General features: G+C 41.8%; 1 protein-coding gene across 1 annotated transcript in view; it reads right to left on the reverse strand.

Moving 5' to 3' along the window:
• Nucleotides 1-16,688, reverse strand: part of nup210 (nucleoporin 210) — a 293,306-nt gene that overhangs the window by 237,525 nt on the left and 39,093 nt on the right. Inside the window, exon 2 of the mRNA XM_028823964.2 lies at nt 8,375-8,511. Coding sequence (XP_028679797.1) covers nt 8,375-8,511 — 137 coding nt within the window. The remainder of the gene's footprint in view (nt 1-8,374; nt 8,512-16,688) is intronic.

Here is a 16,688-nt window from a genome sequence, read left to right on the forward strand (position 1 = left end):
AGTGCTCCTGGTGCTCCCGGATCCTCATCCAGCTGCACTTCAGCCACACTTGGAAATGCTGCTGGATGAGGATCTGGTAGCACAAGGACCACTGCCTGGGTACTCCTGATCCTCGAATCAATTGAGGCAGCCTCTTTTATAGAGCACCAGGCAGTGCTCCTGATCATCCCAGATCCTTATCCAGCAGCACTTCCAGGTGTGGAGGAACTGCTGCAGTCCAGGGCTCAAAAACTATCCTGGTGCCCCCTGGTGGTGGCCATGGTCCCCAGCAGGGTTGAGCTTCTAAGCTCCAAACTTGTGGCCCCGTAGTGAGCCGGGGAGTTGCCCTCATGTTCCGGGGGAGGTATTGCTCCGAATATGTTTTCTCTCCCAGTTCTTCTATCACAGGGGCGCGCGCGCGCACCCACACACACACACACACACACACACACACACACACTCAGTTGCATATATTCTCAAAATACAGTTTTTATTTTATTCTTGTTACATTGGCATAGTTGGAAGGATTTCATGCTCCGAAAATGACCAAAGAGCAAGACCCGTTCAGTATTAGCAAATATTATGACCGATTTCCAGAGGGTGAAGGTGCAGCTTGGGGAAACTCCAATGCAACTTGCCGAATCGTAAGCTCGTACGGCGGCGGTAGCGGCTGTTCAACCTGATCAAACCCAGGCTCCATCCTAGATATTAGTCCCACTCACATAGTGGGCGATATCGAATCTTATTTTTTGATTTTCGAACGTACCGCCACCCAACATTGTTGGGAGCGTGTGGAATAGGCGGACATATTGGTGCCGTACCTGAAGGGAGAAGCCCAGCTGGCTTATCACCTCTTTGAGGGGCAGTCCTCTGATTATGACATCTTAAAGGCCAAAATGCTAAAGCGATATGATGCGACTGTGGACCAGCAGGTGAGGGAATGGCACCTCCGGCGTTTCAACTCAGAGTCCAAGCTTTTGAGATATGGGGTAAACGGGGCACTGACTAAGGCCAGACATCAATAGTGCCAGGCAGGTAGTCGAGCAATTGACCTGCGAAACCCTCATAAATGCCCTCCCCGATAATTTGGCCCAGAAGGTCTGCAAACATCCCTACAAGAACATGGAGGGCTTGGCCAAAGTGATCGAACGCCACCAGATGGCCTGCAAATTGGAGAGGGCAGAACAGTCCACTCTTCCCCTCCAAGCCCACCCACAGCAACAAGGCCTCGAAAGAAGCAACTCAGTCTCCCCCCGCAGTTTCAAGTGTGGGGAGGGTGGGCACATCATCACCAACTGCCCCCAGCTGAGGGAACCTATGAACTGCAACATGGCCAGAGGAGAAAAGTATGATGCTTTTGCTAACTCTTTATTCCTTCCATATACCAGGAGTAACATATCCATTATTGCTCGGCATTTTGATCTGCCGCAACAGTGGTTAAAAGGCAAAACCAGTTTAAAATCTGCATCCATGGGGAAACTTGATGGTATAGGTCTGCCTCCTGTGTGATCATTTTTGAGGGCACTATGAAGTCCCTAACTATGGCAGTCCTCCCCAGCCCTCCGTAAGATGTCATATTGGGGCAGGACTGGTCCGATTGTAAAAGCAGCAAGATAAAAACAACTCCTGAGAGTAAATTGGGCCTAGCTATGGACAGGGATGATTCATACTTGGCTGTCCTCACGTCGTGTTCCCAGTAGACAACAAAAGTAAATGGTGGTAGTGGAAGACCTTAGACCCAACCCGGAAGAAAATCCCATGTCTGTGGCAGGAGTCAATACTGCTCCCCGTGAGGAAAATATAGATCCCCTGAGTTCTACACAATTTCAATTCAGAGCCACCCTTTCTTCCTTTAAAAAGAGAAAGTGAAATGACAATTCCCTAAAATTTGCAAGAAATGCAGTAGTATCCGTAGATGGCCAACGCACGATTTTTCTCATGCCACCAGGACCCCACTTTGTACTACAGAATGATTTACTGTACAGAGTAGCAGAACATGAGGGTGAGATGAGGTCGCTGTTAGTGGTTTCACGAACTTACCGGCAGCAAGTTTGTGAATTGGAACATACCCATCTGTTGGACGCCGAGAAAAACTTGGGGAGGATTAAACTCCAATTCTACTGGCCTGGAATAAATGAGGAGGTCCACAGTTTCTGTACTTCTTGTCCAGAATGTCATTTATGGCAGATTCCTAGGAGTGGCCATGCTCCTCTCATTCCTCTTCCCCTTGCTGATATTCCCTTCGAATGAATCTGTGTCGATCTCGTAGGTCCAATACAACCCTCAGCACGAGGACATAAATACATTTTAATCATTGTGGATGATACTACCTGGTACCCGAAGCCGTCTCTTTGTGCACAGCCAAAACAAAATATTGCACAAGAACTTGTGGGTGTCTTTGTGGGAGACTGGATCCCCACAGAAGTCTTAACAGACCAGAGAACTACCTTTACCTTTGAGACATTCAGGGAGGTTACTGAGAATAAAGCATCTAAAAACATTTGCCAATCATCCACAAACTGACGGGTTGGTAGAAAGACTTGATCAAACACTCAAACAGATGCTATGCAAGGTTGTCACTGAAGATGGGAGGAAATGGGATCAATTACTCCCTCTTGTATTATTTGCCTACCAAGAAGTTTGTCACGCCTCTACAGGATTTAACCCCTTTGAATTACTATATGGGTGACAAACACAGGGCCTATTGTACATATTGAAAGAAGGCTGGGAAGAGGAGGTCCTTCCCTCCACCAATATTTTGGAATATATCGCTCAATTACACGATAGATTTGGCAAAATTAAAACCTATATTAACACTAGAATCGTACGAAAAAACTGGTAATCCCAGGCCACCTTAAATTCTTTTGCACCACTCCATCAGCATCTTTTGTTTTACAAATGTTTTGATCAGCGCAAGCAGCCTGCTATACCATCCCCCCACCAACGGAGCCGAGTCCGTTGCAAAATTCTCAGAGCTCAAGTCTCTTTATCTAGCAGTGAGATGCCTGGAGTTACATAGTTTTTCACACCACTGTATTATTTACCCTATTTGCCCCCTTCCTGATTTCTTATTCTTTTGCATGTTTGTCACACAAAATGTTTCTGATCATCAAACACATTTAACCATTAGTCAAATATAACACAAGTAAACACAAAATGCAGTTTTTAAATGATGGTGTTTATTATTTAGGGAGAAAAAAAATCCAAACCTACATGGCCCTGTGTGAAAAAGTAATTGCCCCCTTGTTAAAAAATAACCTAACTGTGGTGTATCACACCTGAGTTCAATTTCCGTAGCCACCCCCAGGCCTGATTACTGCCACACCTGTTTCAATCAAGAAATCACTTAAATAGGAGCTGCCTGACACAGAGAAGTAGACCAAAAGCACCTCAAAAGCTAGACATCATGCCAAGATCCAAAGAAATTCAGGAATAAATGAGAACAGAAGTAATTGAGATCTATCAGTCTGGTAAAGGTTATAAAGCCATTTCTAAAGCTTTGGGACTCCAGCGAACCACAGTGAGAGCCATTATCCACAAATGGCAAAAACATGGAACAGTGGTGAACCTTCCCAGGAGTGGCCGGCCGACCAAAATTACCCCAAGAGCGCAGAGACGACTCATCCGAGAGGTCACAAAAGACCCCAGGACAACGTCTAAAGAACTGCAGGCCTCACTTGCCTCAATTAAGGTCAGTGTTCACGACTCCACCATAAGAAAGAGACTGGGCAAAAACGGCCTGCATGGCAGATTTCCAAGACGCAAACCACTGTTAAGCAAAAAGAACATTAGGGCTCGTCTCAATTTTGCTAAGAAACATTTCAATGATTGCCAAGACTTTTGGGAAAATACCTTGTGGACTGATGAGTCAAAAGTTGAACTTTTTGGAAGGCAAATGTCCCGTTACATCTGGCGTAAAAGGAACACAGCATTTCAGAAAAAGAACATCATACCAACAGTAAAATATGGTGGTGGTAGTGTGATGGTCTGGGGTTGTTTTGCTGCTTCAGGACCTGGAAGGCTTGCTGTGATAGATGGAACCATGAATTCTACTGTCTACCAAAAAATCCTGAAGGAGAATGTCCGGCCATCTGTTCGTCAACTCAAGCTGAAGCGATCTTGGGTGCTGCAACAGGACAATGACCCAAAACACACCAGCAAATCCACCTCTGAATGGCTGAAGAAAAACAAAATGAAGACTTTGGAGTGGCCTAGTCAAAGTCCTGACCTGAATCCAATTGAGATGCTATGGCATGACCTTAAAAAGGCGGTTCATGCTAGAAAACCCTCAAATAAAGCTGAATTACAACAATTTTGCAAAGATGAGTGGGCCAAAATTCCTCCAGAGCGCTGTAAAAGACTCATTGCAAGTTATCGCAAACGCTTGATTGCAGTTATTGCTGCTAAGGGTGGCCCAACCAGTTATTAGGTTCAGGGGGCAATTACTTTTTCACACAGGGCCATGTAGGTTTGGATTTTTTTTTCTCCCTAAATAATAAAAACCACCATTTACAAACTGCATTTTGTGTTTACTTGTGTTATATTTGACTAATGGTTAAATGTGTTTGATGATCAGAAACATTTTGTGTGACAAACATGCAAAAGAATAAGAAATCAGGAAGGGGGCAAATAGTTTTTCACACCACTGTATATTGTTATGTGGAATACATACATTTCATGTGTGTTCCATGTCTACAATGATCTGTATAAATATAGGACGACATAAAATGCGAGGCAACAAATGCTGAACACATACCTAAAGCAGAAACTTTTTCCATGTTATACTAATAATAACGTGAACTGTATAATGTGTGAAGACTTTAGTCCAAATATCAAATAAACACGTGCACTTTTTGTTGAGGAATATAACCAAAAAAAAATCTTTAGATTTACATGAAAATTTGTTTTTTTTTTCCCAACCCTCGGTCTTGCCTGTACTCCACTTTATTGTGCATGATACTGAAAATGCAGTATAGGAAAGATCAAAGAAAAAAAAATTTCAAATGACAACTCGTTCAAATGGCATAGCGTTTTCAAATAATGACATTTTCATGTATTAATGTGTGTATGTGTGTGTGTGCGAGAGAGGTAGACACAAGATTCAATCTCATTCAAGTAGTTAGTGGAATATAAAATAAACACTTTTGCAAAGGTATAATGAAACAAGTGTGCTTTTATTGAAGAATGAAACTGAATAACAAAAAATTCAAATGACAACAAGATACCAAGAAGACACGATTCACCAGCATGTGTGTGTCTGCTTATATCCTTTCAACGAAATCTTTTACAGGTAGCAAAACTTTACACCAGCTGTTACAGACTGAAATCAAAGTCTTCGCCTTTTTGGGCGTATACACTGTCAGCACGACACTGCCAGATCTAAACATTAGTGTGGCGAACTGCTTGCGTATTGAAGTGACTAGCTGCAGGTGGAAGTCTCATTTTACTTATGGTGCAGCAGTCTATTAGCCAGCAAAAGCGCTGTGAAGAAAACTCTGGCTCCATAAGCTTTATGACCACAGACTTGGAAAGTCTTTACCCTGGGTTGTAACTCAAAACACAGTTCTCAACAAAATGTTGCCAGATGTCTGAGATTGCAGCAAATCTATTGTTTTTTCACACGTTCTGCATGGGTGTGTTTGTTGTCAAAGCGCAAATGACGCATAGTAGTCCGATAGCAGTCACAGGACATAGTATCTTTGACTGCCGGTACAATAAACAGTTCTGAGCAAGCATCAATGACAGCACTAACTGTGGCAATTGCTGCTCTTGTGAAAGGAATGGAGATAAATGCCATCACGATAGAGGCAAGTTCATTGTACCACGTGAATGTCACTGACAGAATAAAACTGAGTAATAAAAAAGCAAGTGCTAACTTTTACAAGTAGCCAAAATTTATACCAGGTGTTAGACTCAAATGTATGATTTTATTATATAATAATAATAATAATAATAATAGCAGTTCACTACTCAAAACACAGAACGCCCAGCCTTGAACCCAGAACCTTTGGGTTAAAAGGCAGCAGTTTTTACCTCTGCACCATTCAAGAATACATATCAACTTCCTGTCAATTGACATTTGAGCTTGGGTTTATAACTCATTGATCGCAACATGTAAATCGATTTTTTTTTTCTTTGGTTATATTCTTGAATAAAAGCGCACGTGTTTATTTGATATTTGGACTAAAGTCTTCACACATTATACACATGGAAAAAGTTCCTTTTTAGCTATGTGTTCAGCAGTTCCTAACATCCTACACTTACGCAGATCGTTGTAGACATGGAACACACATGAAATGTATGTACTCCCAATAACAATATATTATTTACCCTATACAACTCCAGGCACCTCACTGCCAGATAAAGAGGCTTGAGCTGTGAGAATTGAGAGATGGACTTGGCTCCGTTGGTGGAGTTTTTTCGTAGGCTTCATCGATTCTAGTGTTAAATAACTCAAAAGCATGCACAAACTATGTACTTTGACATTTAAACTCATGTCTAAATGGGCTAAAATCAACAAGTCTGAAAACTCTTTATTGTTTTTTGACTTGAGAGAGGAGTGGATTTTTGACAACTCCTATCAATGAAGACTTCTGGGTGAGCGTTGATCCACATGGTGTACTAATATCAAGTCACATCCAAACAGACTAAGCCAAAAAGCCGTACTCCAACTTGTTTGCCTTAAAGTCAAGTACTGTCAACAGCTGCTTTCTCTCTAGTTCAGTCATTATAGGAGCAGCCACCAATTCAGACATTAATCTATAGATGACTTGTTATTCTTAACTTTCTACAATCAAAACATTAGATGCTTGATCCAGTTTCAAAGTTCAGATGCCTTTTGAAATAAGCATAATTATTTGAAGTTAAAGTAGCCAAAAACACTTAAATTTATCCTCCTCCCAGACTTGCATCAAGAGTGAACAAGAAGTCAGAACAGACAAATTTAAATAATCAGGGAGTGTCTTTCAATAGATGCTAAAATTTGATGCAAATTTTAAAAGAACATCAGCTACACCATTTTGTCTTGTAAAAGCTCACTTTTTATGGAAACTCGTTCATGGATGATTTCCATTTATCACCCCTTTATCATATTTGTTTAACCTCTAAAATGGCACCAAAGAAATCTTACTAAAGGTATAAAAATAAAGTATTTCCTACTTTAAGTCTATATCAAAACAATCAGGCTTCTATTACATTCTTTCCCCTTATCAGGTGAGAGGTCTGCATAACAAAACTCTATTTTAGAGGCTTGTTCACCATGTTGTACGATAATTATTCTCAGAACGCAGACTGAAATCCCAAAGTCTCCTTTGTACTAATCACTATACCCATAATTAATGTTTTCTGTTTAGAAAAATGTTTATTTTATACTAGTTTTCTTTACATTGAATGCTGACTTAACAGAAAATCACTTTTCTATACAAGAAAAAACTTCTTACCATATCATACTTTAAATATTATTACAATGCCTTTTCAGATACCAACTGGTTGTACACTATGTTAGTATCGGATTGGATTTACTTTATTGTCATTCAAACCATACAACAAAGAGTACACAGAAGAACAAAATTGTGGCTCAATGTACGAACAAACAAAGACAAGTACACATTCTATAACAACAGATAGACATCATAGAAGACAGAATATAGCAGAATATACAGGGTGGTCCAGATCTAATTATGCAATTATTGCATTGCATTAAAAGTTGCATAGTTAGATCTGGACCACCCTATATTTATAATCCAATACACAAATTGGTGAATAGTTCAAGTGACGAAGAACATTAACATAATGCACAGACAAAACAGCACTTGAGGGAATGTGAAATTCTGAATATATTTGTTCAAACAGTCTGTGTATGTTTTCAGGAATTTAACCATCCCAATAGGTCAGCATGTTGTTTGTTGTTGGTGTGAGTGGAGTAGTGCGTCTTGCAGCACATACTACGGTAGCGATTGCCAGAGAACAAAAAGTTTGAACAGACCATGGGATGGGAGGGTGGGGTTTCTGACTATCTTAGTAGCTCTCCTAAGGCAGTGTGACAAGTACAGATCGTGTATAGGCGGGAGGACGGTTCTGAGGATTTTTTCTGCCATCTTCACAACTCTCTGGAGGGACTTCTGATGTGACACAGTGCAGCTGCCATACCTAACTATGAGGCTGCTGGTCAAGATGCTCTCTATAGCACATCAGTAGGAACGTTGTGAGGAGTGGAGGAGGGAGGTTTACTCTCCTCATCCATCACAAAAAGTGAAGGCGCTGCTCTGCTCTTTTGACAAGGGAGGCAGCGTTTGTATTCCATGTCAGGTCATCCATGATGTGCACCCCGAGTAACAAGTGGAAAGCAAAGTAGGAAAATAAAATACCTGAAGTCATAAAGCTCATGTTTACTTACATATGTCCTCTGCAAAGATAATACTTGTCAACCTGGTTGGTTGTGAAGAGCGAGCCTGCAGTAGTGCTCTTTGAGAACATTGACGCTCATCTGGATCAACAGCCTCCACACTTGCGACCTCTGGCCTTGATGAAGTCCTGGAAGATGCAACAAGTTTGACAATGCTGAGTCAACAAAACACACTAGGAAGATAGTTTCTAATAATTACTGATGACCTGAAAACCTTCCATATCAGAAACTGTAAATGGGCAATAAAGCTAGAAGCATATTAGAACTGCTTGAATGTTCAATACGTGCAGGAATTATTTAACATGTTCATTTACTTAAGAATAGTTTCAGTAAGGGCTTGCCAGATAAAATGAGAGGCTCTTTGAAGGGTAACTCTTATCTAATCCATCCATCCATCCATTTTCCAACCCGCTGAATCCGAACACAGGGTCACGGGGGTCCGCTGGAGCCAATCCCAGCCAACACAGGGCACAAGGCAGGAAATTTTAAATAAAATACTACATCTTTGAGATTATTCCATTGTACAAGACAGGGCCATTCCTGGGCATAGGCTGTCCAGGGCATAGTGGTCAAGGCGCATTACTGCAGTGTGTAGAGATTGATAACTTTATTTTGTTTAGAAAAATTCAACAGGACCACAAAGAAATGTTTATGTTGTGCACCTCAGCAGCACCTGCACTGTCTGCACTACTCACAGCACAATCTGTGTGCTGTTGTATACACTAGTGCAGACAGCATGCCAAGGATCTCCTCACTAACTGTGTGCCACACATGTCACAGTGAGGCAGAGGTGCTTCAGCTTCGGCAGTTAGCTGTTGCCAGGACTAGGAGTCGGGACTAACCCCCCCTGGTCTTCCCACATGACGCGCAGCCTGCCACATGGACAGACACCTAGGTCCCTTTCTCCTCCTCTTCTTCAAGTGCAGCATCATAGGGCGAGTGATGGCTGACCCGAGTGTAGTCCAGACTGAATTGAATGACTCAGATGTGTAATGTGAATGCAAAACTTCAAAAACTCTCACAACACTCAGCATTTCGACAACCATTACCAACAGTTCCTTCATACTGGGGTTAAGAATTCTTTTGATGTGTTTCTTTCACAGTGTAAAGTGCAATGCAGAATGTTATACACAACTTGCTTGATTTGAGAAACTAATGCTTTTTTACAACTAGACTAATTTAACTTAATCAATATAGGGACAAATATAGTTTCACCACAGTATACCTATTAACATCATATGTTCTCCAATACAAGATGAAGCAAAGGGGGTCACTCAACAGCCAAATTGTCCCCAAAATAATACCCAACATAATAAAGGGATAAATATAACTTCCAAGATCGATGGATTCATTAACCTGTGTGCATTCAGCAGGTTCAAGGTTTTAAAATTCCTCAGCTAGTGGAACCAATAATGACTCACTGAGAAGCATTTTTGAGTTCTGCTACACAATGCTCCACAACAATATTTGAATATGAGTTTTCAGATCTTATCCTTATACTTCCCAGCTCTTTAAGCTTCCCTACACACTTTAGAAATGGTTAGCCTTTTTGTGTTTTTGCAATAAAATCCAAACCTACATGAATAAAATTGTAAGTTGTTTGTTCACCAATTAGGCAAAAATAGCTGAACCGATTTTCATGAAATTTTGCATTTGCATTGCTGTTGGTTCTACTTAAAATATAAGCTATTGCCAACCCGCGGCGTAGCATACACCGCATAATTATGTATTGATGGGTGAACACTTCCTGAACGACGTAGTTGTCCAAATGGGGTGGGTTTGAGGATACCACTGTGAGTGAATGAAAAGATGGACCTCTGGAGAGAGCAACATACAATTGTCCGTGACTGAAAGCGGGATCGTCTGCGACGATGGAGGCCACGCTGGTGAAAGTTATTTCGTCGGTAGGGATAAGTTTCAGCACTTGTTCATTAAGGTGTAGCAAGTCTTCGTTGTTGACGCTTAATATAGCTTGCGTACGGAGTTGTTCCAGAGTCACAGTTGAGAAACACTTTTTTAATGTCTTTTAAGCACAGGGAAAAAAATTAACATGTGAAACATCCGTAATGTAATAAGCCACCAAGAAAAGTAACATTGCAATAATGCACGCTACGACCCGATCGCTGTAAACAGAAGTGAAAACAAAATCGAGCCCGGTGCATTCTTTAACTGCCTTCTCTGCCTTGTAGCGCAGTGGTAGTGTTGCTGCTTTGCAGTAAGGAGACTGTGGAAGATTTTGGGTTCGCTTCCCGGTTCCACCCTGTGTGGATAGCGCTTTCAATACTGAAAACACCGGTATATCAATGTAATGAAGTATTATTATTCTTATGTGTCCAGCGCGCGCTCTCTCTCTCGTGTGCGCGCGCCTGTATGTGTGTGTGTGTGTGTCGCTCTCGCTCGCTCGCTGCATGTGTTCCTGCAGGCATACCAGTAAGTGAATGAAAAGATGGAACTCTGGAGAGAGCAACATACAACTGTCCGTGACTGAAAACTGGTTTTGGCAAATACATGCACATCTTTTTGAAAGTTTGGCCCTGTGCCTTATTAATTGTCATCGCAAAGGCAAATCTAACAGGAAATTGTCTTCGTGTAAAAGTAAAAGGCAAATTATCCGCGACAAACAAACTGTTTTACTACGCTGCATAATCATGCCACTTTTTTAATGTTTTTTAAGCAGAGGGAAAAAATGAACATTTGCAAAATCCGTAACACTGCTTTCAGTAAGTACAATGCACTTGTCGGACACTTTTTGCCAGCCGTCTTTTCTGGTTTGGGCTGCTTTTGCAGTGTTACCGCTTGTGCATATTAAATCTTTCAATCCTTCAAGTAACTAACTAACTAACTAACTAACAAGCTTGTGTGAAAAAAAATGCGCCCATTCTTTCATCATTTTGTTGCAGCCTACCAAAGGCTTGCTGATCATGTTTTCTAGACTCAATATACATTGGCTTTTCACTCAGCGCGGGGGCGTGCATTCATCTCGGAATTCATTATTACATCCAGCTTGACTAATCTGCTACACGGCTGCGTTTGAAAAACCAACTTATCCCGGATGAGTTTCACCGGCATTAATGATTAGGAATCCAGTTGGAACAAAACCCTGTAGCCACAGGGGTTCACTAGGACCGAGTTTGGGAAACACTGCTGAACACAGACGAAACCAACTCAGGTGAGGAGTTGGGACGGGAAAAGTAGTTGCAGCTATTGATTATTTAGTGTTTTTTGCCTGGGTGTCTGATCTGCTCAACGGGATCAGAAATAAAAGGAAAACAATGTGAAGGCAATGTCACAGGTGTTCCTGTGGTATAGCGGGTCCATAGCTCCCCTTCAAAAGGCCATTTTTAAATATGTCTCATCTGCTCGACGGGATCAGAAATAAAAGGAAAACAATGTGAAGGCAATGTCACAGGTGTTCCTGTAGTATAGCGGGTCTACAGCTCCCCTTCAAAAGGCCATTTTTAAAAAAATAATCACCGCGCTCACAGCGTAGCGAGGGGTGTGGAAGTGTGGCTGAAACGGTTTCCGGGTGGATTCGTGCTGCGGATGTTTCTCCCCTGTGCAGTGTGCGAGCAAGTGAGGAGAGAGAGAAAGCCGGTACGTTAGAGTGAGCGAGAGCAGGCTCGAAGGCAATGTGTTCCTGTGGTATAGTGGGTCCATAGCTCCCCTTCAAAAGGCCATTTTTAATCAGGCAACTGACAGTAGTGGAGTCAGGCACAGAGAAGGTCAGCTGCTGAGAGAGCGTCCCGACTGTTGCAGTGCCTGCATCGGTGAAGCAGGTGAGACGCTAATGAAAAAGATGCACAGGGCTTATTGGTTTTTAAAGACTGCTTCCTTCAATGCGTTTTAACCTCAGTTTTAAAGGATTGTTTTAAGGATCCCATGGGATACCCCTCGCAAACTGTTTTACACGCTGCATACAGCAATTCACATCCGTGAGAAACATGCCTCTATGAACAGTCAACGTGACTCAGAGGTGCATGTGGACTCTAGCAAAGACGAACATACGAGAGGGGACCCAAAAATAACTGGAAATATTTTTAAAACGTGTTTAATTTTCTGTACAAACTTCAATTAGTCTCCTTCAAAGTACTCTCCATTGGCGGAAATACACTTATCTAACCTTTTGTTCCATTGTTCGAAACATTTTATAAATTCATCTGAAGTAATGTCCATCAATGCTCTGGTCGTTTCTTGTTTTACCTCTTCGACGTCAGCAAAACGCCTTCCTTTCAAGTCTTTTTTCATCCGGGGGAACAAAAAGAAATCACACGGAGCTAAATCCGGTGAGTAGGGTGGGTGGTTCAGGGTTGTCATACCGTTTCTTGCCAAAAATTTGCGAATGCTGAGAGCAGTGTGAGATGGAGCGTTGTCATGATGAAAGAACCAATCGCCCGACTCCCACAAATCAGGGCGTCTCCTTCTCACACTGTTGCACAACCTACTTTTACAAAAAAATTCACTGAACACAAGCACAACCTTCCAGACTGATGGCACTTGGCAGACTGACTTGTGAGGAGTGTAACTAGATCGCCTTAGCGGCCCAACCACATACTACAAGTACCAACCTAACAACAACAAAACTCTGGTTATTTTTGGGTCCCCCCTCGTAAATGACGCCGTTTTTTCTGAGTCGTCGCGTCCGAGTTGTTGGGCGTGGCTCTGCGAGTTGTCGTCGTATCCAATAGTCTAAGAGTTGGTGGGCGTGGCTCCATCCTGCGTGCTTCCATGGGTGTCTTGCTTGCGCTGGCTTAATGAATTATATATAATACTAGGGGGCTCCGCCCCCTGCTCGCTTCGCTCGACAACCCCTGGTGTTGGGAATGACAAAGAGCGTGATGTATGAATGAGATATAGAATAGTGTGAAGGTGTAGATGATGCAAATAGAAAGAAAACAATAAAGTGTGTGGCACAGTGTAAAGGTTTATTGGAAAATTTCTTTGTACACGCCGTTTAAGTGTAAAAGGTAATTCCAGGTCAGAACTTGTAATGTCAATGAAGATGGTTATTGCTGTTATCAGAGTCAAGTTTGTCAGAGCTTAGAAAGAATTGTCTCTCTCCAGGAAGTAATGGAATGACTTGGGTATTTATGTTTTTCACATTAATATTTTTTGGACAGAATATAGTGCGTTGTGTTAAAAGGGGCATTTGGTCTAATGAGATTGCTGTTCAAATCTGTCTGTAACTAAGTCGTCGCAGATAAAGGCTTGAGGAATTGTAATAATATGTGGGTGAAGTCTATCTGTATTGGTGAGTGTACCATCTCCCAGTTGTAATAAGCAATTGTTATGATCTGGTTCTGGACATCGTATCTTTTTTACTAACTGTATCTTTTGAAAGCAATGCCAATTGTCTGCGTATTTTAAGGTGCACTGAACAATGGCTGAGCGCATGGCATGTGGAAGAATAGCTAAGCACCATCTAAAATCTCCTCCTAATAAAAGTATCTTTCCTCCAAAGCGAATATCATTATTCATAAACGTTTGTAGAAGTTTATGAATGGTGTTGAGTAAGTGACTGGATGCCATTGTACATTCATCAATAATTAACATTTTTGCAAGACGGATATCACGTGCAGTGCCACCGTTAATGTTCATAGTGGATACCGATTTGTAGGATCTAATGCAGTTGATAAAGATTTCACTTTCAGGTACATCGTTAGTTAGAAGCTGCTGTAGATATTCAGGATATGAATGTAAAGGAGGCAGTCTAATTTGACCCTTTTGACAACAACGTGTAAATGTATTACTTGTATTGCCAGTTGTTTCTTCAGGGAAGTGAACTGAATGACAATGATTGCAAATGACATTCATTAATCCGAATGAATTTTCCTGGTGTATGTTTAGCTTGTGCCGTTTGAGAGGCGCGTTGTTGCATGTGTAGTATTTGGGACGTGTTGTTTTTGAGCTGTAATCGATTTGCCTGTGCTGTGTGAGAAGCCCGTTGTAGCCTTCCTTGCCGTTAACGTATGTCTGAGACGGGAGGTGTTTCGTTTTGAATCCGTGCCTGTTGCGATGCAGCACTTTGATTGATAGATTGTGTCATGTGGATCTAGGATGTAGATTTGTGCATATTTGCGTTGTTGATTTGTTTCAGGGTGCACTGTTCCAATGCGATGCAGTATTTGTGCACATATGCGAAAGCAGTATGGGCCATTGCCTTTTGGTGGCCTGATATTTACTCCGGTAGATGCAAAAGCAAATGAACTATTGTAGGATCTAATGCAGTTCATAAAGTTTTTACTTTTAGGTACATCGTTAGTTAGAAGCTTTAGTTGAGCTTTGCGTTTTTGGAGCCGAGACATTTTATCTTCTAGAAATATGGATAAGTAATAAGGAGTATTGCACTCACTGTTAATATGGAGCCTTTTCTGCGGTTGAACGGTTAATAGTGCCTTATTGTAATGAGATCCACCTATGCTGCATAGTGTGAATTGTGTTTGGTCCCGTTATCTGAGCGGTATCGTTTTGTACCTGTGATCGTGAATTCATGACTTGTTTGTTCTTGAGCGTGAGAAGTATGGATAAGTAATAAGGAGGATCGCACTCACTGTTAATATGGAGCCTTTTCTGCGGTTGAACGGTTAATAGTGCCTCATTGTAATGAGATCTACCTATGCTGCATATTGTGAACGTGTTGAGATGACGTATGTTTAATACGGACGGTTCATTTAGAAATGGGGTTTTGTGTGTCATTTGTTATTTATGTTACTGCTGTCGTGGGCCTGAATCGTCGTTTTTGTGTACGTTTCGTGTGCTATGTCCGTAGTCTGTCCCGTTTCGTGTCCAATGGGCTTTGTGTGGTGCTCGCAGCTTCTTTTTTTTTGTGTGCTTGTGGCTTGTTGAATCCTCCTCTTTGTGTGCGTCCCGTTTCGTGTGCAATGGGATTAAATCCTCCTCTTTGTGTGTGTCCCGTCCGTTGCTTGTGTGTGTGTGTGTGGGTTTGCGGGCTCTTTTTTTTTGTGTGCCAGGGGCTTGTTGAATCGTCCTCTTTGTGTGTGTCCCGTCCGTTGCTTGTGTGTGTGTGTGTGTGTGTTTGTGTGGGGTGGGGTATGGGGGGGGGGGGGGGGTTTTGCTCGTGCGGCGCTGTGTGCGTCGCCTGCGTTTGACTCCTTTTTTTCTGTGCTCACTCCTTTTTTCTGTGGTCTTGTCCGCCTCTCGCGGCGCCTCATTTCTTGGGGCGCCTGCGCAGCACGTCTTTTTGCGGCTACGGCCCATGGCCGGATGTCCCTGCGTCCATCCGGTTTAGCATTCTCGGTTAGTAATATGGATATATATATGGCATATTGGAGAGAAGGATTAGAAAGGAGAGAGGCAATCAGGAAACCAGCACCAATTCATGAACTACAATTCCAATAATAATAATAATTCATTACATTTATATAGCGCTTTTCTCAGTACTCAAAGCGCTATCCACACAGGGAGGAACCGGGAAGCGAACCCACAATCTTCGACAGTCTCCTTACTGCAAAGCAGCAGCACTACCACTGCGCCACCTGTGAGGACAATCAAACAGCTGGAAAGTGCTACGGTTGATGAGAGGACACCATTATCAGCACACAAAAAGTTTTGTACTACCCAAAACGTGATCTCATCTAAAACAGCAGGTATGGCGATTTCTTATCATATAATTTGGATAATAATTTTATTGTCTCGTGGGATTGTAGATTTTGTTTAAGAGTACGAGTACATTATTTTTTCTCATCATGGGTTGTATTTAACAATGTTAAATGTGCCAAGATATATTTCTCATAAAAAGAGTCTAGATGAAAAACTATGGGTACAGAAGGAGTGTGCAGTGTTGCCAAATTATTATGAAGCAATGTTCCTTTCTTTCAGCCCTCCAAAACATTTTTAAACTCCATAACACCCTATTGTTTGCAAAAGAAAAATTGGGTAGTGGTGAGCAAAACGCTATTATTTTGTGATGCTATAATGCATAACCAATGAAGCAAAATTCAGTCCACTGGACGAGGGTAGTGGCAGCCTGTTCTGTGATGATCAAGCATGTACATATGAATTTCACTGTACTGTGTACACACAACAAGAACTCTAAAATGAACTGACAACAGTGCAATGTTTATAAAAGCAAAGCCTTATATTTTTGAAAAACGTTTTACCTGCATATTGCTACTATGCGTAACAAACATAAGCCATGACAAAACTGGACAAAGCAGAACAAAACTTAATTTTTTTAGCACGTTAGGGGCCTCATTTAATGCTGAAACCCTGGAAAATGTGTACGGCAAAAACAAAAAACTGCCATACGCACATTTCTATACAATTTACCCTTTAAAAATCACAATCA

Source organism: Erpetoichthys calabaricus, chromosome 18, assembly GCF_900747795.2.
Source record: "Erpetoichthys calabaricus chromosome 18, fErpCal1.3, whole genome shotgun sequence".
Lineage (NCBI taxonomy): Eukaryota > Metazoa > Chordata > Cladistia > Polypteriformes > Polypteridae > Erpetoichthys > Erpetoichthys calabaricus.